We start from the raw sequence: 25,528 nt of genomic DNA on the forward strand, positions 1-25,528 counted from the left end.
AGGACCATTGACTATTCATATATACACCTACACAATGATCCTTTAAGGTAAAATAACAATGACATATGAAGTATAGTAATTCATACTTCCTAAGCTTATAGTAGTGTTACAGTGCTAACAACAAAGAAAAAGTACAATACAATAAAAACAATAGCAAATAAACCAATAGAAAATAAAATAATAAAGTTAGACAATTTGTAAAAATTAGACATGAAGACATGAATAAATACATGCTGTCTGGGTTTTTGTTTGTTTGGGGGGGGGGGGGGGGGGGGGGGTCACTTTATTTACAATGTCAAAATGTGCTTAAGTTACTGCTTTACTGCACTTTAAATCTGAGGATTCAGCTGAATATCTGTACCAAGTTCAAAATGTGTTTTTATACCTTTCTTTGGCTCATTGGGAATGTGACTGATTCAATTTTGTAGAGACAATACTGGCACGTTTCCGGAAAGCTGCTTACTTATCACGCCATTAACTTGACGCACAGCACTTATCTTAGTGTTACGTCGCATCTACGCCTGTCTGAAACAGAAGATAACCCTGCCCTACTCGTGCCGGACACGCCCCCACGGGAGAATGCGTGCGTGTGTGTGTGCAGAGAGATAAAGTAGTTTATCTGTAATACTGTTACCAACATCCACTGTTTACCTCCGGTTTTGGCCACGTGTTACCTTCTTACCTCAAATCTGGCTCTAAAAGTAACTACCTGCAAATAATCACATTAGATAAGATTCATTGAATTAATTCACACTATAATACCCCATAGTATATACATATATTTTAGTCTAAAATACAAAATGTGCACTACATTTCATTCTCAACTGTCTGGTTATATAGGCCTACAGTCTCTATATACTGTATATAACCACCTGCTATATGAATATAAAGTAACATCTTTTTTATACCATTTAATATTAATCTCAGCACTCCTCACACTTTTTTGCATTATTTGCATCCTGTTTACAGTCCACAGAAACAGTTTCACTTGTATATAGTCATTCCTTGTATGTATTTCTGAAGATTGTTGTGTTGCCACTAGACTGGAGTCAGACTCCTTGTAGAGTCTTCCTATTCTCTATTTGTATGAGGCTGCCACTCATTGCGTGTTGTATGTACTGTATAAGCGTTATATGATGATGTTTAATGTACTCGGAGGATGGCAGTAGCATATATATATTATGACCACACACTATTACAATGTTCATTTTGTAAATGTTGTATACTATCACTGTCATGATATATTACAGGATATGATATGTTTACAGGAACAGTGTCATAAATTAACTAATTCAGCCTGTTTAGGGCAGATTTTAAAACACTACTGAAGCTACATGACAATGTTTGTTTAAATAAAAAACACAAAAAAGACTGAGATAATCTTGTGAACTGACATTCCCCTGAACCCACTTGTCTTATTGGACAAAGCACCTTAACCCTGGTTTACCATTGATCAGTGCTATATAAATGTATGTTTTGTTGATGGTTGCAAGAAAAGTAATTACAATGAACTGGATGAAGCCTAACCCTCATGTGATAGCGCAATGGGTACAAAAAAACATATGACTGCCCTCCAACAGCTAAAAATACCTGAATTTGTAAGGAGATAGGCACCTGTTATTGTCTACTTCGGTTAAGACTTTCGTTCTTTATGTGATGTATGGGCCTATATGTTTATGAATGGCAAACAAGAACAACTGTATGATATTGAAAAGCAGGCAGATTACTTGCTGAAACTAAGCAGAACTTTCAGGACCTTAATTTACCATTGTGACTGTGAGTTCACAGAACAGCTTGAAAAAAAAGACTGTTTAAAGCAGTCTATTTGCAGAATGCTGTTTTTTTCCTTTTAAATACCAGTTTTTCTAGATATTCTTCCCTTCTTTTAAATTCACTTTAAGAGCATGAAAGCTGAAGAGGAACAAGGAACTGTATCTCACACACAATTCAAGGAAACCCAAGGAGGAGGAAGTCCTCACATACCTAACTTTTGGTCTGTCCACCCACGCACACATGCGCGCGCACGCACGCACACACACACACACACACACACACACACATTATCAGAAGGAAAGAAAACACTTGAAACAAAGTGCTTAAATGTAAATTTGAGGATTTAAATGACATTTGGAGAAAAGTTTAACCATGAGCTGAAAGAACACATGCTGAACTTTTAGAGTAAATAATAATAATAATAAGTAAATAATAGTAAAAAAAATACAAAAATGTCAAATCAACTATACTGCTGAATGATAAATCTCCCAGGACTGTCTCATATCATGCAGGACTGGATAAAACAAATATAACTTTACAGATTGAGCATTTTTACAGTTTTTTGGCTCAAACTCTCAACACTAAGCTTCACTGCAGAGATAATGTTGCTGCACTATGACTGTGCTGGGTTTCCTGCTTATGGTGCAACCGTTCTTTTATATAGTCTATGGGTGCAACAGCAGTCAGTGTTCTTGGAGCATCTAGTGGCTGATATAGGAACTGCAGCTGAACACTAGTTTATAAACAGTCAGCCAAGAGCTAACAGCTAGATGTGCAGCCTCATTTGTTTTTAACAACGAATGATAATAATGCTAACAAGATTTAGGAGTATTTTTTCCTTTAATGTAATTCACATATAAGTACCATTCATTTCTCTTCTATTACCAAAATAAAAGTTTTCATACTAATTTGTCATATTTCTATGTGTTTTTGGAGTCATCAATTGTGAATTATACACAGTGAAATCTTTTCTTGCAGTTATGAGATGCTAGGTCATAATTATATGAAACAAATGTTGGTTAATGAAATGTACTTTTGTGTCATTTTTGTACATAAACTGTTAGAAGTTTGAATCATAGTTAAAGTATAATAGTACATTTTTTGTTGCTACTTTGAAGTACATATATTGTCAGTGGAAAAGCAAATAAAGAAATAGATCATAGTAATCCATTTTTTTTGCAAAGCACACTTACAAGTCATGTTTTCTGCATGTGTAGTTTATTTCAGAAGACAAGGCAGAACAAAAAGATGAAAATCTGATATTTCTACACCACTGAAGATAGGCTGCTACCCTACCTTTGATTTCCCGGCACATCTCTCTCTCTCTTTCTCTTTATTTCAGTAAGGAAGTTATATGTTCTAGGATACATGAAAAGTGCACAAAATCTTTTTTGCGATTGAATTCTGATCCAATCACTGACAGAAAGAAGTTTTACTCAGCTGCTAAGACAGAGTCAGAATGATGGTCCTCAAGTACAATGATGAGAAGTGTGTGTGTTTGGCAAAGCATTTTTTTGGACAATTATTTTGAGTATCTGATGTTTTGAAAGCTCATTACAACACAACAAACATCAGTTACAGGAAATAACTAATCATTAAAAATCATTATATATAGCTGCTGTTACTGAAGCAAGACATTTGACCTTAATGCTTTTTTAGTGTAACTAAGTCCTGTAACTTTCTGTGTGATGTTTCAAACATTAAGATATAGATGTTTGATTTATGTGGCTTTAAATTTGAACTATGGACAATTTGAATATAATAAATATGGTAGAAAAAAAGGTTTCTAAAGGTTAATTAAACAGCATGTAAAACATTCTTTTTTTTTTCAGAAGAAGAAACTGCCCTGATTTTATTACTGTTTCAATAATCAGCCAAAGAGCATGAGCAGAGGTGGAAATGATCAGATGTAGTTTTAAAGCGGCAGGATATAAGAGTCAGGGGGGCTGAGTGCAGCAGGTGGTGGTGGGTGTTTAACTGTCTGCGATGGCATCTTGAGATTTTAACTTCAGAATTGAGGTCTGTTACTGAAAATGAAACTGCCATAGGGAAAATATATTGGAATATTGTAGTGAGACATGTGATGGCTCACGGAGTGCTGCCACGTGTCAGGCCCACGTTTACTGACAGTGTGTGCGTGTGCGCGCGTGTGTGCGCGTGTGTGTGTGTTCAGGGTCGGCAGCGCTGGATGAATCTTGGGTACAGGCAGACGTCTCTGATGTGATGTCTGTTCAGGAGCCAGGTGAGGAAACGCTCCAGACCCAGACCGTAACCACCATGGGGGCATGTGCCATACTTCCTCTGAAAAAACAAACCAAAAAAAAAAAAAACAACACACACACACACACACACACACACACACACACACACACACCTGTTAATACACACCAGTACTCAAATAAAACAACACATCAAGGCCAAGTTCTGACACCTCACTCAGGCAATTTGTCTGTATATCATCATCTGTACATCATGATCGTAAAAAGCAATAATTGATCATTAATAATTTAATGTTTTGCCTTAAAAAACAAAAATCACTTAGATAAAAATAGTGTAGTGTAGTATAGTATAGTGTAGTACAGTACAGTGTAGTGTAGTATAGTACAGTGTAGTGTAATATAGTACAGTGTATTATAGTACAGTGTAGTATAGTACAGTGTAGTACAGTGTAGTGTATTACAGTGTAGTACAGTGTAGTGTAGTATAGTACAGTGTCGTGTAGTATAGTGTAGTGTATTACAGTGTAGTACAGTGTCGTGTAGTGTATTACAGTGTAGTACAGTGTCGTGTAGTGTATTACAGTGTAGTACAGTGTAGTGTATTATAGCACAGTGTAGTGTATTATAGCACAGTGTAGTGTAGTATAGCACAGTGTAGTGTATTACAGTGTCGTGTAGTGTATTACAGTGTAGTATAGTACAGTGTAGTGTAGTATGGTACAATGTAGTACAGTGTAGTGTAATATAGTACAGTGTAGTATAGCACAGTGTAGTGTAGTGTATTACAATGTAGTACAGTGTAGTGTAATATAGTACAGTGTAGTGTAGTACAGTGTAGTGTAGTATGGTACAGTGTAGTACAGTGTAGTATAGTACAGTGTAGTACAGTACAGTGTAATAATATAGTGCAGTACAGTTTAGTGTAATACAATGTAGTGTAGTGTAGTGATGGATAATTATTAACTGACATGTTATTCATCTCTGGGCCTTTTTTTCTGAATTTCTGTAAAAAAGTAAAGAAAAGAAAGAAGTGTTGGTGTGTTACCTGGTCATTGTACCAGTAGTACGGGGTTGGGTCAATACCCTCCCTCTTGTATCCCTCCAACAGCTCCTCAGCATCCCAGATACGCATGGAGCCTCCAACGATCTCGCCCACATTTGGCATCAACACATCAACCTAGAGACACGCACGCACACGCACACGCACACAAGCCCAGGTGGTCAGTTACTCACTTCATCTACAATACCTTGCTGCACTCCTCAAATCAAGCCCCTGATCTTGTGGCCAAAGTTCATGTAGATTCAAGTGTAAAGCTTCTGAGTAACGTACCGACTCGGTGAGGCGTCTATCCTCGGGGCAGCGCATCATGTAGAAGGATTTGATCTCAGCGGGGAAACGACAGAGCAGGATGGTCTCATTGATGGAGTCCGTCATCAGCCTCTCTGGAGCCTCGGGGATGTCCTGAGACCACGAGACACCACAAAAAAGTAAAAAACAGAGAATTAATTAAATATCAAATTGAGGATTCAGTACTTAAAAAAGGGTATAAAACTCATTTCATAGTTTGAAATCCTGCAGTAATAAACATTTCAGAAGCGTGTGAGGAGGAGCTGAGAGCTTCGAGAAGGTGTTTTTCAATATTCTTTTGTGTGTATGTGTGTGTGTGTGTGTGTGTGTGTGTGTGTGTGTGGTGTAGAGTTGTCACCTCTCCGAACTCGTAGAAGGTGCCGTCGTCCTTCTTGATGTTGTGCTCTTTGAGCCAATCGATGGCTTCGGTGTAGTTCATCCTCTTGAACGGCCTCTTGGGGGGTTTGAAGTCCTGGAAAGTAATATATCAAATAAAATATTAACTATTACATATAGAAATTATCTACTCCTAGTGAAGATCATGTGATACACTAGGGACCATGAGTAGACCAGTAGAAGGACCTTGTTTTAGCTGCTGCCAAGAACAGCAACCAAGACTCTGATACACTGATATCTAAATACTCTAACACCCTGTTTATCTCTATTACCACATTAGGTTGATAAGCTTCCAAGAGTTAAACCTTTGTAAATACTTTAAGTGGAGCACATGGAGAAATGTGTGTGTAAAGATCAATTTCTTCAGGTACTTAGAAATGTGTAACTTTATTCATACACACTCTCCTGGGTTCACTGCTGTTCCTTCTTCTACCTTTATTGAAGCCATTTTTACATTACTTATTATTATTATTATTATTATTATTATTATTATTATTATTATTATTATTATTATTAATTTCCTGCTTTTTAACTAGACTATTTAAATGCTGCTTGTAATGTGTTTTATGATGACCCTGATGAAGGCCACAAGCCCAAACATGTTGGTCTAGTAATTAAGTTCTTCTATACCACAAGTGTTGCAGTAGCTTTGACCTTCTTCAGAAAATGAAACCCTCCCTTCGTGGCTCTAATGTAAAATCTGAAAAAGTTTGGCAATCTCTATTGGGTGGTGATCAACCCCCATGCATTGCAACCACATCCTGCACCTCCTGACCAAGTTCTGCTTTCACACTAGCAGGACACAGTATGATTAGTATGCTATCATCTCCAAAATGTCTTTTAGTTTGGAGGGGTTTTCTGTTGGGTTTTTTTATTTTCATGTTAATGTTCACTCCACCTTACAGAATGTTTTCTTTCTACTTGATCATACATACAAGAATTTATTTCTATGTATGTGTGTGGACATTTTTATTGGATATTTCCTAAATAAAATCAGATATTTAAAAACAACGTATTGAGAGCGAGTGATGGAGCGTGACGTACCGGGTTGATGTCGTACAGCAGCTCACCAGCGGGGGATTTGAGCACTCTGTCCACCACGTCACACACCAGGTCCTCCAGTCTGTTCAGCAGGTCGTCAAATGACATGAAGGGACACTCGGCCTCCACGTGAGTGTACCTGAACGAGGGAAAATTTAATTATTAAATGTGGATAAATGATCAGAATGCGGGAAGCTGTCACACATGTTTAAGAATCAGCCGACACCTTTGTGATCATTTTCCCACTGGGTTTACCGTCAGTGATATTTGCATTCATTCTCCTTCAATAATATGCTGTTTGATTTACATCATTTTTACAACCAGTCAGCCAGTTTTTATTAAGACATTCAGACACTACTGTAGACTCACTGAAACTTCAAAACAGCTGTGATTTACCATTTCTCTTTTCTCTTTTTTATACGGACAAAACTCCTAATCCACAATAATAACATCAATTTACTGAATGAAGGGGTAGGATCATGTGTAGCTGTTATCTAGCAACACAATCACCTGTCTCTACTATACAACAGTGGATAATATGTTGTTTATGTTATATGCCTGATTCAATTATACTTCCTCTTTGTGAGCTAAATCTACATCAAACTGTCAATTTTTCACATCTTAAACTACAATTTCTCCTATGTTGTAAATGTCAGTGGGTCACTTTACCTGAATCAGGATAATTGAAGGTAAGTGAGGAAAACCGTTACGGCCATATTAAGGTCACACAGTCATAAAAATATAAAAGCTATCACACAGTAAAATATGTTAATGTTGTCACAGTGTATTAAAGTTATGTGTCACTGCTGCTCATGTTGTCCTTTATTCTTTCTCCTCACTGTGCAGCAGCTGAAACCCATTTTCAAAAATCTGACCAATTTTAATGTGTGTTATAAACTGAGCTCAACATTCATTTTAGCTTGTCTGTAATGATTTGCAATAGTTTAACCATCGTGCTGTGCTTGAAAATACAGATTTTCTACATTTTTGTGCTTCTAGAACAGATGTTTTGATGAAGTTCTAAATGGCTTTTTACTCACATAAGGTTTTATTGCATTTACAGTAATGGTTGTTATCTTGTAATCTTTCACTTGACCTAGTTCAGTCTCCACTGTGGCTGTGTGGACGCGCGTGTGTTAGTTTGTGTGTGTTTGCGTGTGTGTTTGTGTGTGTTTATGTGTGTGTGTGTGTGTTGCACCGTTTCAGTATATAACTAGAAAAAAAACATCAAGCATTAACAGGTCCATTACTGTCCCCACTGAAACACAGTGATCACCCCCCCCCCAATCCACTAATTAAATAGTGCAGATTGTCAGGTGTCTTTAACCAGTCTCACCAGTTCATCCAGAGCAGAGCTAAACTGACAACCAGTTCATGTGTCTGCTCTCTCCTGTAAAGTCCTTTAAGTGTCTGTAGTGATGTCAAACATTATCATCACTGTCATAGAGTGTGTGGAGAAACTGACACCACCATAAATGACAGCTAAATGAAACGAGTGCACATAAATTGTGTAAATAACATAAATAAAACATTTGTTTTCTTTTGGAGGGGGTGGGGGTTTTGCACTGCATATAGACTCACAAACAAATGCTTATTGATTTCCCAGTAAATGGATATTTGGCATTAGTTATGGCATAAAAATAGAGAAAAGCACTGCGGGGGACGTCGTCAGGTCTGTACAATTATGGGGGAAGCATTGTGTTGTATGGTGCGGAAAGCTTCAGGAACTATGACAGTATAGAACTTAATTACTTAATAAAGTTGCCCTATACTTTTTTTCCTTCTCTATGTACCTTGGATGTAGGTGAAGTTGTGCCAGAAACCTCCACCCTGTTTCTACATCTGTCTGGTGTTGGAGACATATAATATGCTGTATATGTTGTTGTAATCATAATATCACTAGTATGATAGTTTTAGCTCTGATAATCACACCAAATAAGAAGAATTTTCCTCTGGGCTCAACTATATTTTTCAACTTAATCTGATATCTTTAGTGAAATTCTGCTGTTTCTTTGGAAGTTAAACCACACTGGGACATCACAGTATTAACAGAAACTAAAATATCTCAGTCTGAATCAGTTTCTCTTTTTCTACTTATTTTTGGGTGTTCCTACACAGGACTACAGGAATAGAATAGCATGCTCACTCGGACAAGTGTCTGCGGGTGCGGGACTGCTCGGCTCGGTACGACTGTGAGATGCAGAAGGTGTCACCCAGAGCAGGTATGCAGGTCTCCAGGTACAGCTGGGAGGACTGCGTCAGGTATGCCTGCTCTCCAAAGTAGTTGAGGTTAAACAGCGTGGAGCCGCCCTCCACCTGAGTCTGCACCAGGGTTGGAGGAGTGATCTACCATCCAGGAAAGCAAATAAAAAGAGGCGGTTAGACAACATGTGAGAAATACGTGTGTGTATCTGCAATCAGACTCAACCATTGTGTTCTCAGGCTGGTAAAATAATTACTCTAGATTTTGATTTAACCCTTATCTGATCTACACTCAGCTATCAATAAACATCAAAACTCCCACCCTGAAGGAGCCTTCATTGTAGCAGGAGACTTTAATCAAACTAATCTCAGGTCAGTCCTACCAAGTTTCTATCAAAATGTTAAATGCCCAACCAGGGGCGATAACACATTAAATCATGTCTACACAAACGTGATCAATGCATACAAGACTGTGTCATGCCCTCACTTTGGACAGTCTGATCACCTCTCTCTGTTAATGTTGCCAGCTTACAAACCTCTCATCAAAGCTAAGCCAACTAGCAGAGAAGTTAGAGTGTGGCCTGATGATGCAACAACACAACTGCAAGACTGTTCTGAGAGCACTGATTGGAGCCTTTTTGTTGATGCAGACCTTGATCAGTACACTTCATCGGTACTATCATACATCAACTTTTGTACCGAACATGTCACCACTGTTAAGAAAATCTGTGAGTTTCCTAACCAGAAACCCTGGCTGAACAACAAAGTTAGGAACTTGCTACGGCTTAGAGATGCTGCTTACAGAGCCAATGACACTACAGCCTATAGCCTAGCAAGGAGAAATCTTAAACATGGTATTAAGGAAGCAAAAAACAGCTACAGCTTCACGAACAATGATTCCAGACGTATGTGGCAGGGCATACGGGTCATGACAGACTACAAAAAGAATGACAATCATTCTGAAAGCAGCAACCCCTCATTAGCAGAGGACCGTAACAGGTTCTTTGCCCGCTTTGCAGATAACAACATCAGGGTAATGGACAGGCTGCCACCAGATCATCAGACAATCATTCTAGACTCGAATGAGGTCAGGAGGTCACTGAGCAACATCAACACGAAGAAGGCAGCTGGACCAGACGGCGTTCCGGGGCGGGTACTTCAGGCACGTGCAGATCAGTTGGCAGAGGTCTTCACTAACATCTTCAACCTTTCCCTGAACCACATTGTTGTCCCAACTTGTCTCAAAGCAACAACCACCGTGCCTATTCTCAAGCAAAAAAGCATTAGTTGTTTAAATGACTATCGCCCAATTGCACTCACCACGGTCATAGCCAAATGCTTTGAGAGATTAATTCTGGCCAAGATTAAACGTTCCATCCCTGCCACACTAGACCAACACCAGTTCGCCTACCGGCCAAACAGATCAGCAGAAGATGCAATCTGTGTTGCCCTCCACACTACACTGGAGCACCTGGAATGTCCTGACACATATGTCAGGATGCTCTTCTTGGACTTTAGTTCAGCCTTTAACACTATCATTCGAGATACACTGTTGGTTCCATTAGCACCTGTACTAAGCCATTCGGTGGGAGTCACGTGATGCAGCGAGGGTAGACGGACGTGCCACCGAGACCTCCCAACGACACCCAGTTAAAATTATCCTTAAACTGATTTAACTCGCCCAAACTCTGAACCCAAACTGATCTCAAGTACCAGATCCAAAGGGAAGCAAAACGACCCCACAGGCTCTCTGACCACGATGGACGTGGAAGATGCTAAAACTAAGCCATTCAGCTAATAGCTCTAACTCCACTAATTTGCGACCAAATGAAAAAAAAGGGCTGAGGCGATGTTTAGATAGACGTAATGGTGCATATGACGCTTGGTCGAAATTATGCAGAATCATCGCTTTAAAATTTGCTCCTTTGTGCTTAGATCTGCATGTTATTTACCCAACCGTTCTAAAGTTCTGAAGTTAAAAACAATCACCTCGTAGTATCCGCGGTCGAAGAAGTGGTCTCTGAAGCACTGCGTCACGGTGGATCGCACTCGGAGGATCTTGGAGATGTTCTCTCCTCGGATCATCATGTGTCGGTTGTTCAGCTGGACGTCGACGTCCGACTCTTCGTTCACCAGGTTGTCGGCGCCGCCTGCCGGAGCCAAGCCAATCAGCTCCCAGAAGTCACAGTGCAGCTCGTGGCCTCCAGGCGCCTGAGAGACGAAGACGAGAAGCGTTTGTAATTATTTGTTTCAGCGCTAAATTCGACTTATCTTAGTGCTCTTAGTATCTGCAACCAGGTTCCTTCAATGCATGAAAACATGTTCTGGTGTGTGTGTGTGTGTGTGTGTGTGTGTGTGTGTGTGTGTGTGTGTGAATGTACTGCAGGTTTCCACTGCTGTAGTGCAGGTGTGTGTTTTTACGTTTTTTCCTTCAGGGACTGGAGTAACAATGCCGTACAGAGCCACAGTACTCTCTGTGGACAACACCAGGCCATTGTAGCACTGACACTGGAAAACAAAAAACAAGAGAAGAAGTCAGTGGTCGAGGAATCCGAGGACAGAATGCGACTGTAACATTAGTCTTCAACAGGTGTGATATCGATAACTAAAAAGGTCCAGTGAAATGAAAAATAGCTTCCCTGTTTTAACCCTGTATCTCTTTGTTAATTGTTCATTTGTCTCTTTATATGCTAAATATGTTACAAAAAACGAAACATCAAGGTATTTTTTTTACATCTGTCTTCCTCTTCCTCTTCCTCCGCTTTGAGTCAAGCTTCTCAAATGTTAAAATATTCTGGTTTATTTAGTCTTCAGTAATAGTAAAGTCAATGTCTTTTGGTTATGGACAAAGCAAGACAAGGAAACAGTGATTTTTTAAAAAACTATTATCTAACATTTTATGGACCAAACAATTTGATGTAAAAAGATAACAGTCAGATTAATGATTAATGAATGATAAAGCTATAAAAGTGTACCAGTTTATCAGACAGGACACACTGCAGGAAACCAGTTCCATCTCTCAAAACAATGAACATCAGGTTCTTCCCTGCAGACACAAAATACAGAGTCAACAGTCAGATCTGGATGAACAACATGAAGTCAAACACATCGAGATTCAATTCCTTGTATCAGGCTTCTTACCCTGTCTTCTGAGGCGATGAACCCATCCGAAGACTTTGACTCTCTGACCTCTCTTTGCCTCCAGCTGACGGATTTTAACCTGCATGAACACAGTCAATAATTCACATTAGTCAGACAAACCCACCCCCGCATTAGAGGCCTCCGTAGCTTCTCACAGCTCTAAAGTTACCTATTTAGAAAAGAAATATGTTCTGTGCACCTATGTTGGCATGTGTGGTTATATTTGAGTATTATGTGTCATCATTTAACTATTTATACACCAGTTATAAATGTCCAATCTGCTTATAACCACATTATAATCAATTATAGTGTAACAAACCATTTATTACATGCTAAGATACTGATTATAAATGTCAAATATGCATGCATCAAGACTATTTTGCTAGTAGAAACAAAGAGAAATGTGAAAGACGGACCGGGGCAGGATCGGACAGGCTGGGGTCCTTCTCGATGATGACCTTCTTGGCTTCTTCCAGGTTCTTCTCTCTCCTCTCGTTGTCCTCTGCCTGCACAACAAACATGGAGCAAGAAATTAAAAAACTAATAATGGAGTGAGTTTTGATGTGAATGTGAATAATAATACAGTTAGACATGCACCTCCTTCTTGTCCTTGGTGTTGTTCTTCATCTGCTCACGGTTGAAGGCCTTCTTTGTGTTTTTCATCTGAGTCTTAGAGATCACAGCCCAACGCTGAGGAAGAGAAATTAGTGGAAACAGACATCAAAACTTTAGATGGAATGTGTTTATTTTCTCTCTAAAAACCTGATGGGATCATTTCCTGTGGGAATAATACATGACGAATGTGTAAGTAAACCAACCTCTCCTTCCTTCTGTGAGTCTACGTAGATGGTGGGGAAAGGCTCCTTCCCAGCAAACATCAGAGCCTGTGAAGATTTGATCATAAACACAATCAGATTCCTACTACTAACAATGAGTCCAGTAGCACAAAGCATTCTGAACAAACATGATTGGATATGATTAAACAATAGAGCTACTTTAAGCTACATGACCACTCACTTTGAGGGGAGTTTTGAAGGGTTTCTGCTGTGAGCCATCTCCATCCTGGTCATTGCCGCTTTTGTCTGACACGTACAGCTCACCTGAGAAACAGAAATGCAGTTAGATGTGTTCCTGGCACATACACAATATCTGTGGGAACCCTCGATTACTGTTCTTGTACAGAATGCAGAAAGAATCTTGAGAAAACTAGAAAACTTGACCATATAAACACCAATTCTGGCTTCTCTTCATTGGTTACCTGTGCAAACTAGAACTGATTTTAAGGTTCTTCTTGCACCACCTTACTTATCCGAACTAATTATGGCATATACACCGGCACGCCGTCTTATCTCTAGAATGACTTTTCATTTTACATATTACAGAAGCACGTTCAGTTGAAATCTTTAAATCAAGACAGAAAATCTACCTTTAGTCACTTCATTCATATATAAACTACCCTAGAACGTAGCTGGGTCCATCACCTTTTCAACTTCTCTTTAACATTGATGTTTTTAAAGTGGTTGTTTCATATGTTTTGTCCTGTGTGCTCTTTTTAAATTGTGAAGTGTACTGGAACTCTGCTGCATGCTGATTCTGCACTTTAAATAAAATGGATTGATTGATTCATTGATTGAAGAGACAGACTAACACCTTGTGAAAAACAAAACGGTTTTCATAATAACTCTTCTCATGCTCAGAGTGGTAACATGAGTGAGAGTGAAAGTGAAAGTCAAGAACTTCCCATTGTCAAATTCTGAACTCTTGCCAATAAATACTGAAACATTTTAGACTGGACAAAGATAGATGATGCTGGAATTATGCAAGTAGGGTGTTGGTGGTGTCACTCGAAGGATTCAAGAGGAAGTTAGCTATTCAACACAATTTATCTGCTGAAGCTAGAAGTTTCCCATTTTTGTGGTTCTATTTTTGACCTTGGCACTCTTAATGTTACTCTAGGCCTATTATTAAACCTGCCACCCCATCTACAAAACCCCCTTTAACATTTTATCTAAAATCAGGTTTGTGGAGGAGGTGCAAAGTGACCAAATCACTGAGTAACACACAGAGTCTACAAGTATATAGGCAAAGGTGTCCACATATTTTTGGTCATAGAGTGCATCCCTCTTAAAATCTTCATAAAAATTGACACAAATTTTAACAGTAACTTTAATAATAGACAGGGAAACCATCTTTATTTTCAGATACACGCGACTGAATTATCGGTAACAGGGTGCGACCATGCAGCCTTTTTAGCACGGTAAGGAGAGGTTATACCAGGTTGAATGAATGACGCAGCCCCTTCACTGACAGCTGTCATGGCTAAATATTAGCATACAGTTCTCTTCTCATGGCTCACATTTTTATTGTTATTTTTAATTCAAATGTGCACATACGTTTAGTGAGTGTCTAAACCAGCTCTGTATGAACGAATATACATAACCAGATCCCGAACACAGTGTTAGCTCGAATGCTAACTGCTATCCTCCCTGCGACTGATGCAATACGCAGGACACACATGTCTATGGAAGCTAACGCTAGCGTAGCTAATACTAGCTGGTTTTTGTTGTTTTTTTTCCCTTACCAACTGAGACTTCCTCCAAACCTTTAGTTATCTCCGTCGCCATGTCAGTCCAGGTGTCGCTGAGTACGGTAAACGAGAGACTTTGGTTCAAAACAAGGTATCAAACTCCAGAGGCGTCCGCCGGTGGTATCCACTCAGACCCAGACACGCAGCTTTGCATCAGCCACGCAAGTCTACACAGTCCGCAGGAGAGGCGTTGACCAGCCTCGTTGATTGGCTGTTAATGTACACGTCACTTCCATAAACGTGAACGACCGACTCCCATTGTTTCTGCATTGATTTGAGTTTGTGATTTTATTATTGAAAATATTGATGAAAGTTTTAATTTAACTTGGATGAACGTATTGTTTTGTCTCAATTTTAAATATAAGAAAAAAATGTCATTAATAAGATAAGATAAATAAATAAGATTATAATATTATATTATAATGGACAATTATTATTATTATTATGGCCAAATTCCATATCTCTAAATGTAAAGTTAAAGGTAAGAAACCATGCTGCTGTATTGCACTTAGCAATGAGATCAAACAATACATTAATTCAGTTCAATCCTCCCTAAAACCGAAAGCAATTAAAACTGTAACACATTGTGCTATGTCAATCTTTATACATACCCCCCATTTCCAGTTGTAAAGTGTATATTTTCTTTTACATATAGGCTACATAAAGTTTGTATATGTAGCCTACCCAAAATGTATACGGTTTTGTACGTTGTGTTCATATAATTTTTTTAAATACTGTCAATAAAAACGAGAAAAAAAATCCCATAGTTTCTTCTTCCCTTTATTGTTCTTAGTTGTTACCGGCAGCCAAAATATCGCATTACCGCCATCTCCTGGAATTAAACTAATATCTCAACTCACTGACTTTCAGCTTCCACAAATCTTTCAAACCAAATTCTGTGCTTTTGACATAAACTTGTCAACTATCAATCAGTTTAACTTTGCCCGCTTCATTCCTAATCCATCTTTACACAGTGTGCTTTCCTTACAAAGCTCCACATCCAAGACCTTTCACTTTCAACCATGTATGGTTTAATTTTCATGTTCACTCGCCATCTTCCATTTCCCTTGGTCTCTCTCCATTTGTCGGCTCCATCCCGCTGCAAATCCCATTGGTGGTCTTTCATATCAGTTAAAACATGGGTATTAAAAAAAAAGTGTTCAATCAAATCAATCAGTAAAATTATGACTAAATTATGAACTTTACAATAAAGTAACACTTGTACAGTAATGATTTACTTTAATACACTTTTATGAAAACATGTAGACTGTATCATGTTGCAGCTTAAACATTAAAACCAAATTTGTTACAAGCAAGTGTTATTTCAAAGGAATCTCTGATAATATTAACTGAGATGAAATTATTTTTCCCTCACCCAATAATCCAACAAAAACAAACAATTGTAATATTATATTTATCTTGTTCGGTAATGTATTGCTAAATATATGATTTTTAAAATCCCATTATGCTTTCCTTCAAATAACAGAGGTCTCACAGTCCTGAAACAATGTTATTCATTATGTCACAGATTTAAAACAAGTCAGAGTTAACATACCTACTTTTTCATTAACTTTAACAGGTTTTTCAGGTTATCTGCTTGTATTTTTTAGTTCTGTTGATTCATATACAACTATTTACAGAGTATAACCATTTTCAATCAAATGAATAATAAACAAAAAAGAAAGAAGATGAAAACTCTCCAATAATCAAGAGCAACAATGACGATGATGAGAATGATCACTACAAGTTGTCCCTTGTGTGAAAATGTGTCTCTGCAGGTTTCAATCTTCAAAGTAGGTTTGTGATGTCTGCATATCTATATCTGCATTACAGATTTCAGCAGAGGCTCTGGAATAAAGACCAAGTCCAGGACAGAGTGGCTGAGTGAACGTTGTCTGGACTCTGTGGACGAGAGTCATGGTGTCAGAGACGCTGTAGAAGGACAGAATACCTGCACTGTGATCCAGGTACACTACTCTGGAAGATTGAGGGCCTGAGATTGAAGTTCTGATTTTGTTATGCCTGAATTCATAACTATTGCCAACACATTGTATTGCCCAAGAATGATCATTGTGTCCAAATACACTTTCACGTCCGGTTCTGATAATAATCTTATATGCAACTGCTACAAAAACTTCCCCACAACACTCCACCTCCCAGTAACAACGTCCAGACAGACCCTCTCTGCACAAGACCTGAAACCAGTCAATGAATCTGTCTGGATGACGCTCTTCCATTTGTAACTCGCGTCGATAATTGTAGCATTCTACTTTTCTTACACAGACATTTAGGTATGAATGTGCTGTGTTTGCATCCAGTGTGATTTGACATGCATACTTCATGAATTCCTCTCTGGTCTTGGGCTCTGCTAGTGGCAGTAAGGCTTCAACTGCACTCTCTGTGAGTGAGATCTTGGTCCATTCCTCACTAAGAATGTCCTGGAGTTCATCTCTAACCTCTGAGACAGCTACTTTCATGTCCTCAGTGTACCTCAGAGGAGGGATATTGACGCTGGCTGGGTCTGTAGATTCACTAACATGTGCCAGGAAGGTATATTTGTGTAGAAACTGAGTGTGATCCTCTGTGTGTGTGAGCTGCTTCAACTCGTTGTCTTTCCTCCTCAGCTCAGCGATCTCCTGCTCCACCTTGTCCTGAAGCTTCTTGACATGAGTCACTTCAGTTTTCTGACGAGATCTGATCTGCTGCTTCACATCTGTGCAGATCTTCTCAATGTCCCCCACAGCTTTATCAGCGGAGTGGTTGATATTCTCCACCTCCAGCTGAAGCTTCTTCCAGACGTCCTCTCTGTCCTGGATACTCTGCTGGATTTTTTGCTGACTCACCCCAAGCTCTCTCTGCTTCTCAGTCATTTCTGCTGCAGCAGAAACTATGTCATGTCCTTTATGTTCATCCATGGAACACAGATAGCAGATACATTTTTGATCAGTGCGACAGAAAATCTTCATCACCTCATTATGACGAGAGCAGATATTCTCCTGAAGCTTCTTGGAGGGGTTGACCAGTTTGTGTTTTACAAAGGCAGGAGATTCATAGTGAGGCTGGAGGTGTTGTTCGCAGTAAGAGACCAGACACTGCAGACAGGACTTGACAGCTTTCAGTTTTCTCCCAATACAGAACTCACAGGCCACATCTTCAGATCCAGCATAGCAGTGATCACCTGGAGCAGCTTGGAGTCCAGACATTTTCAGTTTTTCCATTAAATCTGCTAACGTGGTGTTTTTCATCAGGACAGGCCTCGGTCTGAATAATTTTCTGCACTGAGGGCAGCTGTGGATTTTCTTCTGATCCTCTTCACCCCAGTAGCTTTTAATACAGTTCATGCAGTAGCTGTGTCCACAGGGAATAGTGACCGGATCCTTCAATAAATCAAGACAGATCGAACAGCACAGTTTGTCCTGCTCCATTTTTTTGCTGTGCCATTTCACCGACAGCTGTTGTCAAAGAGTTTCACTTCCAGATAAATGCCACCCTTTGAATCATACTAAAACTCAATTGGTTCATACACTTCCTGATTTGCAGTGAATGGGACTTACCAGCTCTTATCATCAGATCTGTGGAAGGGCATTATGCAAGAAACACATGTTCTGACGGGGAGGGGATTGACTTTGTTTGAGAAGCAGACAAAGTCATTGAATCATTCCAGGAAGAGGAATGACTTCAACAGGGCAGCACATGTTTATAGCCACTGCATGGTTTACTACATGAATTGAAGAGTACAGGCCAAACATGGATGAGGTATGGACAAGACGCCTCAAATTAACCCTACAAAGATGGGCTCTATTTTCATGTCATACAGTCTTTCAATGGTAAACTGACATGTTCTGCCTCCCACAGATGAAACTCTTCTTGATAAATTTACATTTTCTCCAACTTAAACCCACTTTAAAATCTGAAAAACAGGTTTTCCTGTCTTAATGTTTGCCAATGTGAGGTATTTATTGAATCCTGACAAAACAAAACCAAGTATGATAATTTGATTATGGCTTTAAGCACCTGCCAGTTAGACAATTTTAGCACTGTCACTGGGAGTCAACATTTTATACCTGCAAAGCAACCTCATGAATTCTTTTATTATTTAATTTATTTTATTGGTTTGATTTTGTATTTTGGTGTACTTACATGAATGGATTTCTGTTGTGAGTTAAAGATGTGTACTTACAAGCATGCCTTCTGACATTACAACTAGGTTCAGTATACGACTTATACAAATGTAATATGAAATCTTGAAATCTCCAGTGCTCATATATGACTGGACTTTACAGTGAACTGGAGACCAGCAGTTAAATCTTTTTAAATTCAAAATATTTCCATATTTATGGTTACTGGATTTTGAATGAGGGTTGGGGTTAGAGTTGATGCCATTATGATTTTTTTACTATGTGACTAAAACATATCAGTAACCAATTATACAAATACAAATATTTTTAGTTGTTGTGAAAAAGCCTCAAAAATAATCTTTAAAAAATTAACAATTAATTAAAAGAGTAGTAAAAGAGTCTCTGTTGCATATACCTTTTCTAACACCGTCACATTAAAGATTGTAAAATGAAAATGATGATTAATCAGTGTCTGAAATCTCAATCTTCTGGTTACCACTGAGAAAACTACTGATTATCTATTATATATGGTGTAGAGAATGTGTGAGTGTAGCCTGATATTGCATTAGAATCCTTTTCAACAAATTATTGTTAATTCTTTATTAGGGATAAACCATTTGAAACATGAATGACAATAATACAATCTAAGCACAATTAGAATGATGATGTAATACACACACAAATTAACAACAACAAAAACAGTACATATCAAATAACAAGACTTATAAAATCAGAAGATCATATTTCAAGCAGAGAAAATGGATCGCTCATTCACAGAAAAAGCACTAATGTCGGATTTAATTGAAAGCTAGATTTGAGGTTATATTTTGACTGATACTGTATATAAAACATATACATATAAAATAAATAAAACATACAAATATAAAATATATAAAACAAATAAATATCAAAACTATATAAACAATATAAATATAAAAAATAAAACATAATAAATGACTAAATTAGAATAGGCCACAACAGCAATGTTCTCTATGAAGACAAGGAAAAACTCCTCAATAACCATAAGGCTAATGGAAGAAACCTTGGGAGAGGCAATTCAAAGAGAGACCCCCTCTCCACGGATGGCTGGGGGGTGCAATAGGACCTGCTGGTGGGAACAAGTCCACTAGGGAAAGGGTGGGGTGCAAAATGGTGAATGGGTGGGGTAAGAGATGGAGAAAGGGTGGGGTAAGGGAAGTAGTGGAGGAGTGGAAAATCCAGTGTGAGGAAGAGACCTTTCACTATTTCAGCCAGGGGTGGTGCTGAAGCTGCCACAGGTTGCTGCACTCTGCAAGATTTTTCTTCAGACACAGCTGCAAGAAGTTGAGGCAGTCTGGAAAAACAAGTAGAGAAAACTGATTGAAGATGACAATGGCTGCTGAAGTGATCTAGTGATAACTAAGTGAAAGACTTGTGTCTGTCAGCTTGTTTTAGAATGTAGACATGGTGGATTCAGTGTAAGTACAATGAAAGACAGACTTGTGTTTTAGAACATGTGTGCAGACAAGACTCATCTAATCTAATTGAAAGAGTTGTGGGGTATTGCTGCTTTCTCATACAGAAACTGTGTGTCTTACCTTGTGACAGCTGTGTAACTGACTCACTGCTGAGCTGCATTTTGCCACACAGTATGCCCATGGTGCTGTCTTTAAAACCATGCAGCCAGCGGTACAGCATAGCTCCCAGCTGCCATACTGTAGTAGGACCAGCCCTGTATTTTCCATGGACGTACCACTCTGGAGGGGCACAGGCTAACCCTAACCCTGAGGCCAGAGTACCTGGAATACACAGAAACACAGAATGAAAATGAATTTGTTCAGACATGAAAATGATTATACCAGAAACTGGCTAGTGAGTGAATAACAAAAGCAAAAGTCAGGTATCATACCAGAAAACCTGTGCTGGGATGTCTCCTGAACGTAACTGCCACATCCAAAGTTCATGGTGCGGACACGTGGGCCTGGAGGGTCCATTTCAATCAGGATGTTTTCTGATTTGATGTCACTGTGGAACACACCTTTACAGTACATCTCAATCGTTGCATCCACCATCTGTCTCATCTGTTTCATATCAGAAAACATCGGTTCTTCAGTTCTGTGGTGACATGGTCAATGAAGGGAATAAATAAATTCCACCTAAAATGCTCTCCAATTGATGCAGGTACATTGCCTCTATGTTGCTGTTGTACTGCTATTCTTCTTCTTCACAAGGACAACATCAATAGTGCTGGCCAGCTGCACTGCTTGTTGATATATTGTGCTGTATCTCTCCTCACTGCGCAGGCTTTCTATAACTTCAGCCACTTCTCTTCCTTCTTTATATGCACTTACTATGTCCACATTTGAAGATTGCAGTCTTGTGGTCAATGGCAATATATATCCAAGAACGTTGTGCATTACTACTGCTGTGTCTCGTTGGCTATTTTCACTTCACAATGAAACAAAACTTGACATGACCTTGGTGTCCTCAATGGTAGTTAGGGTCATGTGCAGAGGGCTTTCTTCTTGCATCTGTCCTGATAGATGTCATGATCCAAAGTTTTTTTTTTCCTTTACCTAAGTAAAAGTACCAATTCAGCAATGTAAAAATACTCCATTACAGTATGGTGTCATCTGTTGAAATGTAATAGGAGAAATGTGTGTATCTAGCTTTATGCACAAAGTCACATTTGATTGGGTGAACTTGTGCAAATGCCTCTGAGTGCATTATGAGCAAACTAGAAAATGCAAAATGTGAATTTGAAACTATTTTATGGGATGAGAAAAGACATAAAGATGATCTGATACTGACTTTATGACATATTTGGCATATAATAAGAGATCAATAAGCAATTGACACACGATTAAAAGAGTTTTACAAGCAAAAACAAAACAAACAAACAAAAAGTGGCAAGAAAGAAAAAAGGTTGCAGCAGAGCAGCTGCTGAATTTCACTGTAAAAGGCTGCATATCATTGTGAAAACAAGACAAGACAAATATAACAAGCTAACAAGACAAATATCCATATTCTAAACTTCCACAAAAGTTTTGTGTGTAAAATAAAGCTATTTATACTGCTTTTGATTTGGGAGGGGCTGTATGAAGTTAACTAAAGTTAGCTTAATTTGTACTTGCTAACATTAGCTAAAACATTGACATAATTAGAACTGAGTTAATATCAGGCGCTACATTAGCCTGCACATGATTTTAGCTTCTTCATAAAAAAACATTACAGTGATATTATATGTGTAGTACTGTTTATTAATGTAACTTTACATGTTCTAAATAAATAGTGCAAGTCATTAGTATCAGAAATACCTGAACAATACCAGTGTAAAGTAAATGAGGATCTTCTTTCGTGGTGGACACATGGATTTCCTGGTTCAACAATATCACACAGTGGGCAGTGGTTCATATTGTTTTATGTATAAAATCTTTTATTTTATCAATTTTTTAAAATTGTCACTTTACTGAATTTATTACAGTGAATTAAATACTTTCAGATTTTTTGTTGTCTAAAAAACATTAAGTTGTGTGTGATATAAGTGTCATTTTTTTGTAATGAGTAGTAAATATTTTTATTGGATATTTACTTTTACGTTGTACTATTTTTGCTATTGTCCTCTATTTATCATTTCCCCAAATGAATAATGATAATAACAACAGTTTTGATAGGCTATTATTAGGACCTGCTGGTAGGAACGAGTCCATTAGAGAAAGGGTGTGGTGCAAAATCGTGAAAGGGAAAATAGGGAGTCCAGTGTGAGGAAGAGGCCTTGGACTATTTCAGCCAGGTGGCGCTGTAGCTGCTACAGGTTGCTGCTCATGAAAATAATTATACCAGAAACTGACCAATCAGTGAATAACAAAAGCAAAAGTCAGGTATCAGGTAAAACATATGCTGGGATGTCTCCTGAACATAACTGCCACATCCAAAGTTCATGATGCGGACACGTGGGCCTGGAGGGTCCATTTCAATCAGGATGTTTTCTGATCTGATGGTGAAATACACCTTTACAGTACATCTGGATCATTGCATCCACCATCTGTCTCATGAAGATCTGACATCGAAACAGAAAGAAACCGATGAGGGGTGCTGTAAAGACAATGTGGGTGCAGTCATAACAAGAAGGTTTGGAGCGGATCCTTCAATTTTACTGCACTGCACTGGTATTTGGAGGTATTAATATAAATTACTACAGTAATATACCAATTGTGACCTGACTTTAAAAACAACATTTAGGGACCATGTAGAGAGTTAAAATTTACCAAACACGTATTTCAGCAGTTAAATTAACACTAAAATGTGGAAAATTAACATATTACAGATTATGTTGGTGGCTGGTCAACCATTTTTTAGGATTACACACACACACACACATACACACACACACACACACACACACATACACAACTTCAGTACCTTAGCCTCTTGTTCCCCAAGAGTGCCTTCCTTGATATCAAGGTACTCTTGAATTCCAAACAGGGAGCTGGTCTTTCAATGACCAAGATGAGGTCATGGTCCACATAGTACCAGTCCAAGAAGGAGAGAACAGCTGACTCTGATCCACCTGCAGCTTTCTGCATTAGGGCCACTTCTTGGTCACATAAAAGAAGTTCAACATTAAAATGAACAGTTTACTTACATTTATTTGATGTATCACATGTTGTCCTTGAACGTTACCTTTAAGACAAAACACTGGTACTAAGATTTACACTTTCTGAGGATGTGGGGAATGATTCATTATTTGAAAATGTATGTGTATGGGTGAAAAAACATGTATTTGATACTGCTAAAAAATCTTCTGTTCTGTAGCCATTATACACAAATCCAAAGTCATCTTTTCTGACCTTACTGGGTTGCAGATACTTGGTCTGAAAATCAGCTGCACAAAGAAACAGATATTGGTTATGCTATAGGCTACACTATCTGTAACAAATGTATATAGCTAATACTACAACTAATCTATTACTAATACCACTACTTCTAACTCTAAGCCTTCTTATGTTTAGATCATAGTTTTATTCTTAACCTTAAAGCTTAAAGCTGAGTAATTTACACACTGCATGGATTTTTATTTGTTCAGTCTGTACTTAAATGTAAACGTCAGTAATTTGTGGTTTTACTTAGAGGTATGTGTTGTAACTATTAGCGCTTACATTGAAATGGTTACTAGTTACTGTAATCTTTGGCCTTCCTGAGCATGAAGTGAGGGACTTCAGTACTAAAAAGACAGTTTAAGAAAGAAACCCACTTAATTTGTCTGTACACACACACATATATATATATTCTAATTATATACACATATTAATATACTAATATATTAATAATGTATATACACATACACATATATTAATATACATATAAACTAGATACTACATATCTACATACACAAATATCAGATTAAATAAAGAATATCTACAATAAAAATAGATAAAATAAGAGCAACCAAAAATAGAAGTAAGTGAGCAGTGCAGGCCTGTGGAAGTCAACAATCATCTCCTTTGTTTTGTTCACATTGATGATGAGGTTGTTACCTTTACATCACTACTAGTTCATTCACTTCCTGCCTGTACACTGACTCATTGTTGTCAGTAATGAGTCCCACTACTGCTGTGTCATCTGCAAACATCACTATGTGGTTGCTTTGGTACAGAAGAGGGCTCTGGATGCATCCCAGTGTTAAAGATGATGGAGGAGGATAAGATGTTGTGGACTCTGACAGTCTGGGGCCTGTTTGTTTCGAACCCAGTTGCATAGTGTTGATCCAAGTGCTGACAGCTTGTTTACCAGTGTTTGAGGGATGATAGTACTGAAGGCAGAGCAATCTCACATGGTGTAAGTGATAAGCTTCTCTTTATAAGCTTTACATATGTTTTTGATGCAAGTGATGACGGTGGAGTTTACTTTGAAATTGTGACTAAGTTTATGTTGAGCTTCATGTTTACTAGTTGTAATAGGCAGAACAGTTTAGTATGGTGACAAAGGTCCAGAATAGTTTCTTTCACATCCGTTGTGAGGAGTGTTAGTTTAGTAGGAAAGTACGGTTTCCCCATGCACAGATTTCCCCTCCCCAGAGGAAAAGTGGTAAGAGGAATGTATTCATTTATCTTTCTGGTCACTTTATCAGAGTATTGAATACAAATCATTTCTTACTGTAGTACTAGCCTTGGCACCCACGTTGTTCCTGCTTTACGTCTCTGTACAGTCTGAGTAGACAGCGTTTCTAGTGGTAAAACTGAAATTATGGCCAGTTGTAAGCACTGACTCCCTAATGAATAGCTCTCTCCTCCCTCCTCTTCCAAGCATGCAGGAGAACCTAAGGTGGCCGCAAACTTTTTTACAGTTCTGGGGAACTATAGAAACACGGCAGTGCAACATGGTGGCGTCCATGGAAGTGGACCCTCTTTCTATGTAGACATGGTTCAAAAAGGTTCATTCTAAACACAATGAGCCTTATTTTCATGAAATTATACATTAATTAAAGAATACTTCTGAATATTATATTCCATCTCTGCCACTAAAGTCTACACATTGGTCCATTTTTTAATGCAATATATAAATTAAGTTGTGTTTCTAGTATTACTGGCACTGCTAGTCTTGTTGCTTATATTATCACAGCCGCCAATACTACAATCACCACTGCTGCTGTTCCCTTTACCACTACTAGTTCTACTACTTCTCTACCTGCTGTATGTCCCACAGAAAGCTGTCGCGACACACA

At 38.4% G+C, this 25,528-nt stretch overlaps 2 protein-coding genes across 3 annotated transcripts; both read right to left on the reverse strand.

The window, feature by feature from the left end:
• Positions 1–2,974: 2,974 nt before the first annotated feature.
• Positions 2,975–14,864, reverse strand: nars1 (asparaginyl-tRNA synthetase 1). Of its 2 annotated transcripts, none has more exons than XM_053339796.1 (15): positions 14,723–14,864; positions 13,138–13,220; positions 12,939–13,004; positions 12,718–12,810; positions 12,537–12,626; positions 12,121–12,199; positions 11,955–12,025; positions 11,401–11,487; positions 10,969–11,190; positions 8,924–9,123; positions 6,781–6,916; positions 5,699–5,812; positions 5,323–5,454; positions 5,038–5,169; positions 2,975–4,074 (listed from the first exon to the last, which is right to left on the reverse strand). In XM_053339796.1, the coding sequence occupies exons 1-15, from the start codon at positions 14,742–14,744 to the stop codon at positions 3,943–3,945; spliced, it is 1,659 nt and encodes a 552-aa protein (XP_053195771.1). In that variant the 5' UTR covers positions 14,745–14,864; the 3' UTR covers positions 2,975–3,942. The 2 variants fall into 2 exon arrangements, with proteins under 2 accessions (XP_053195771.1, XP_053195770.1); XM_053339795.1 differs by having other exon boundaries at positions 14,702–14,864.
• A 1,607-nt stretch (positions 14,865–16,471) lies between these two features.
• On the reverse strand, positions 16,472–18,132 carry LOC128380110 (tripartite motif-containing protein 16-like). Its single transcript, XM_053339807.1, has one exon. It carries the CDS (start codon positions 18,130–18,132, stop codon positions 16,489–16,491), a length of 1,644 nt encoding a protein of 547 aa, XP_053195782.1. The 3' UTR covers positions 16,472–16,488.
• Between the last annotated feature and the right edge of the window lie 7,396 nt (positions 18,133–25,528).

The sequence above is a fragment of the Scomber japonicus genome, chromosome 19 (assembly GCF_027409825.1).
Source record: "Scomber japonicus isolate fScoJap1 chromosome 19, fScoJap1.pri, whole genome shotgun sequence".
NCBI classification, from domain to species: Eukaryota; Metazoa; Chordata; class Actinopteri; order Scombriformes; family Scombridae; genus Scomber; species Scomber japonicus.

Coding starts and splice junctions, on each gene's coding strand:
- LOC128380110 (XM_053339807.1), bottom strand. CDS start 18,132: ATGGAGCAGGACAAACTGTGCTGTTCGATCTGTCTTGATTTATTGAAG.
- nars1 (XM_053339795.1), bottom strand. CDS start 14,744: ATGGCGACGGAGATAACTAAAGGTTTGGAGGAAGTCTCAGTTG. Junction 11,488..11,954: donor GTGTCCTGTCTGATAAACTG/GTACACTTTTAT, acceptor TTTGTTTTCCAG/TGTCAGTGCTACAATGGCCT. Junction 4,075..5,037: donor ACTACTGGTACAATGACCAG/GTAACACACCAA, acceptor TTGTTTTTTCAG/AGGAAGTATGGCACATGCCC.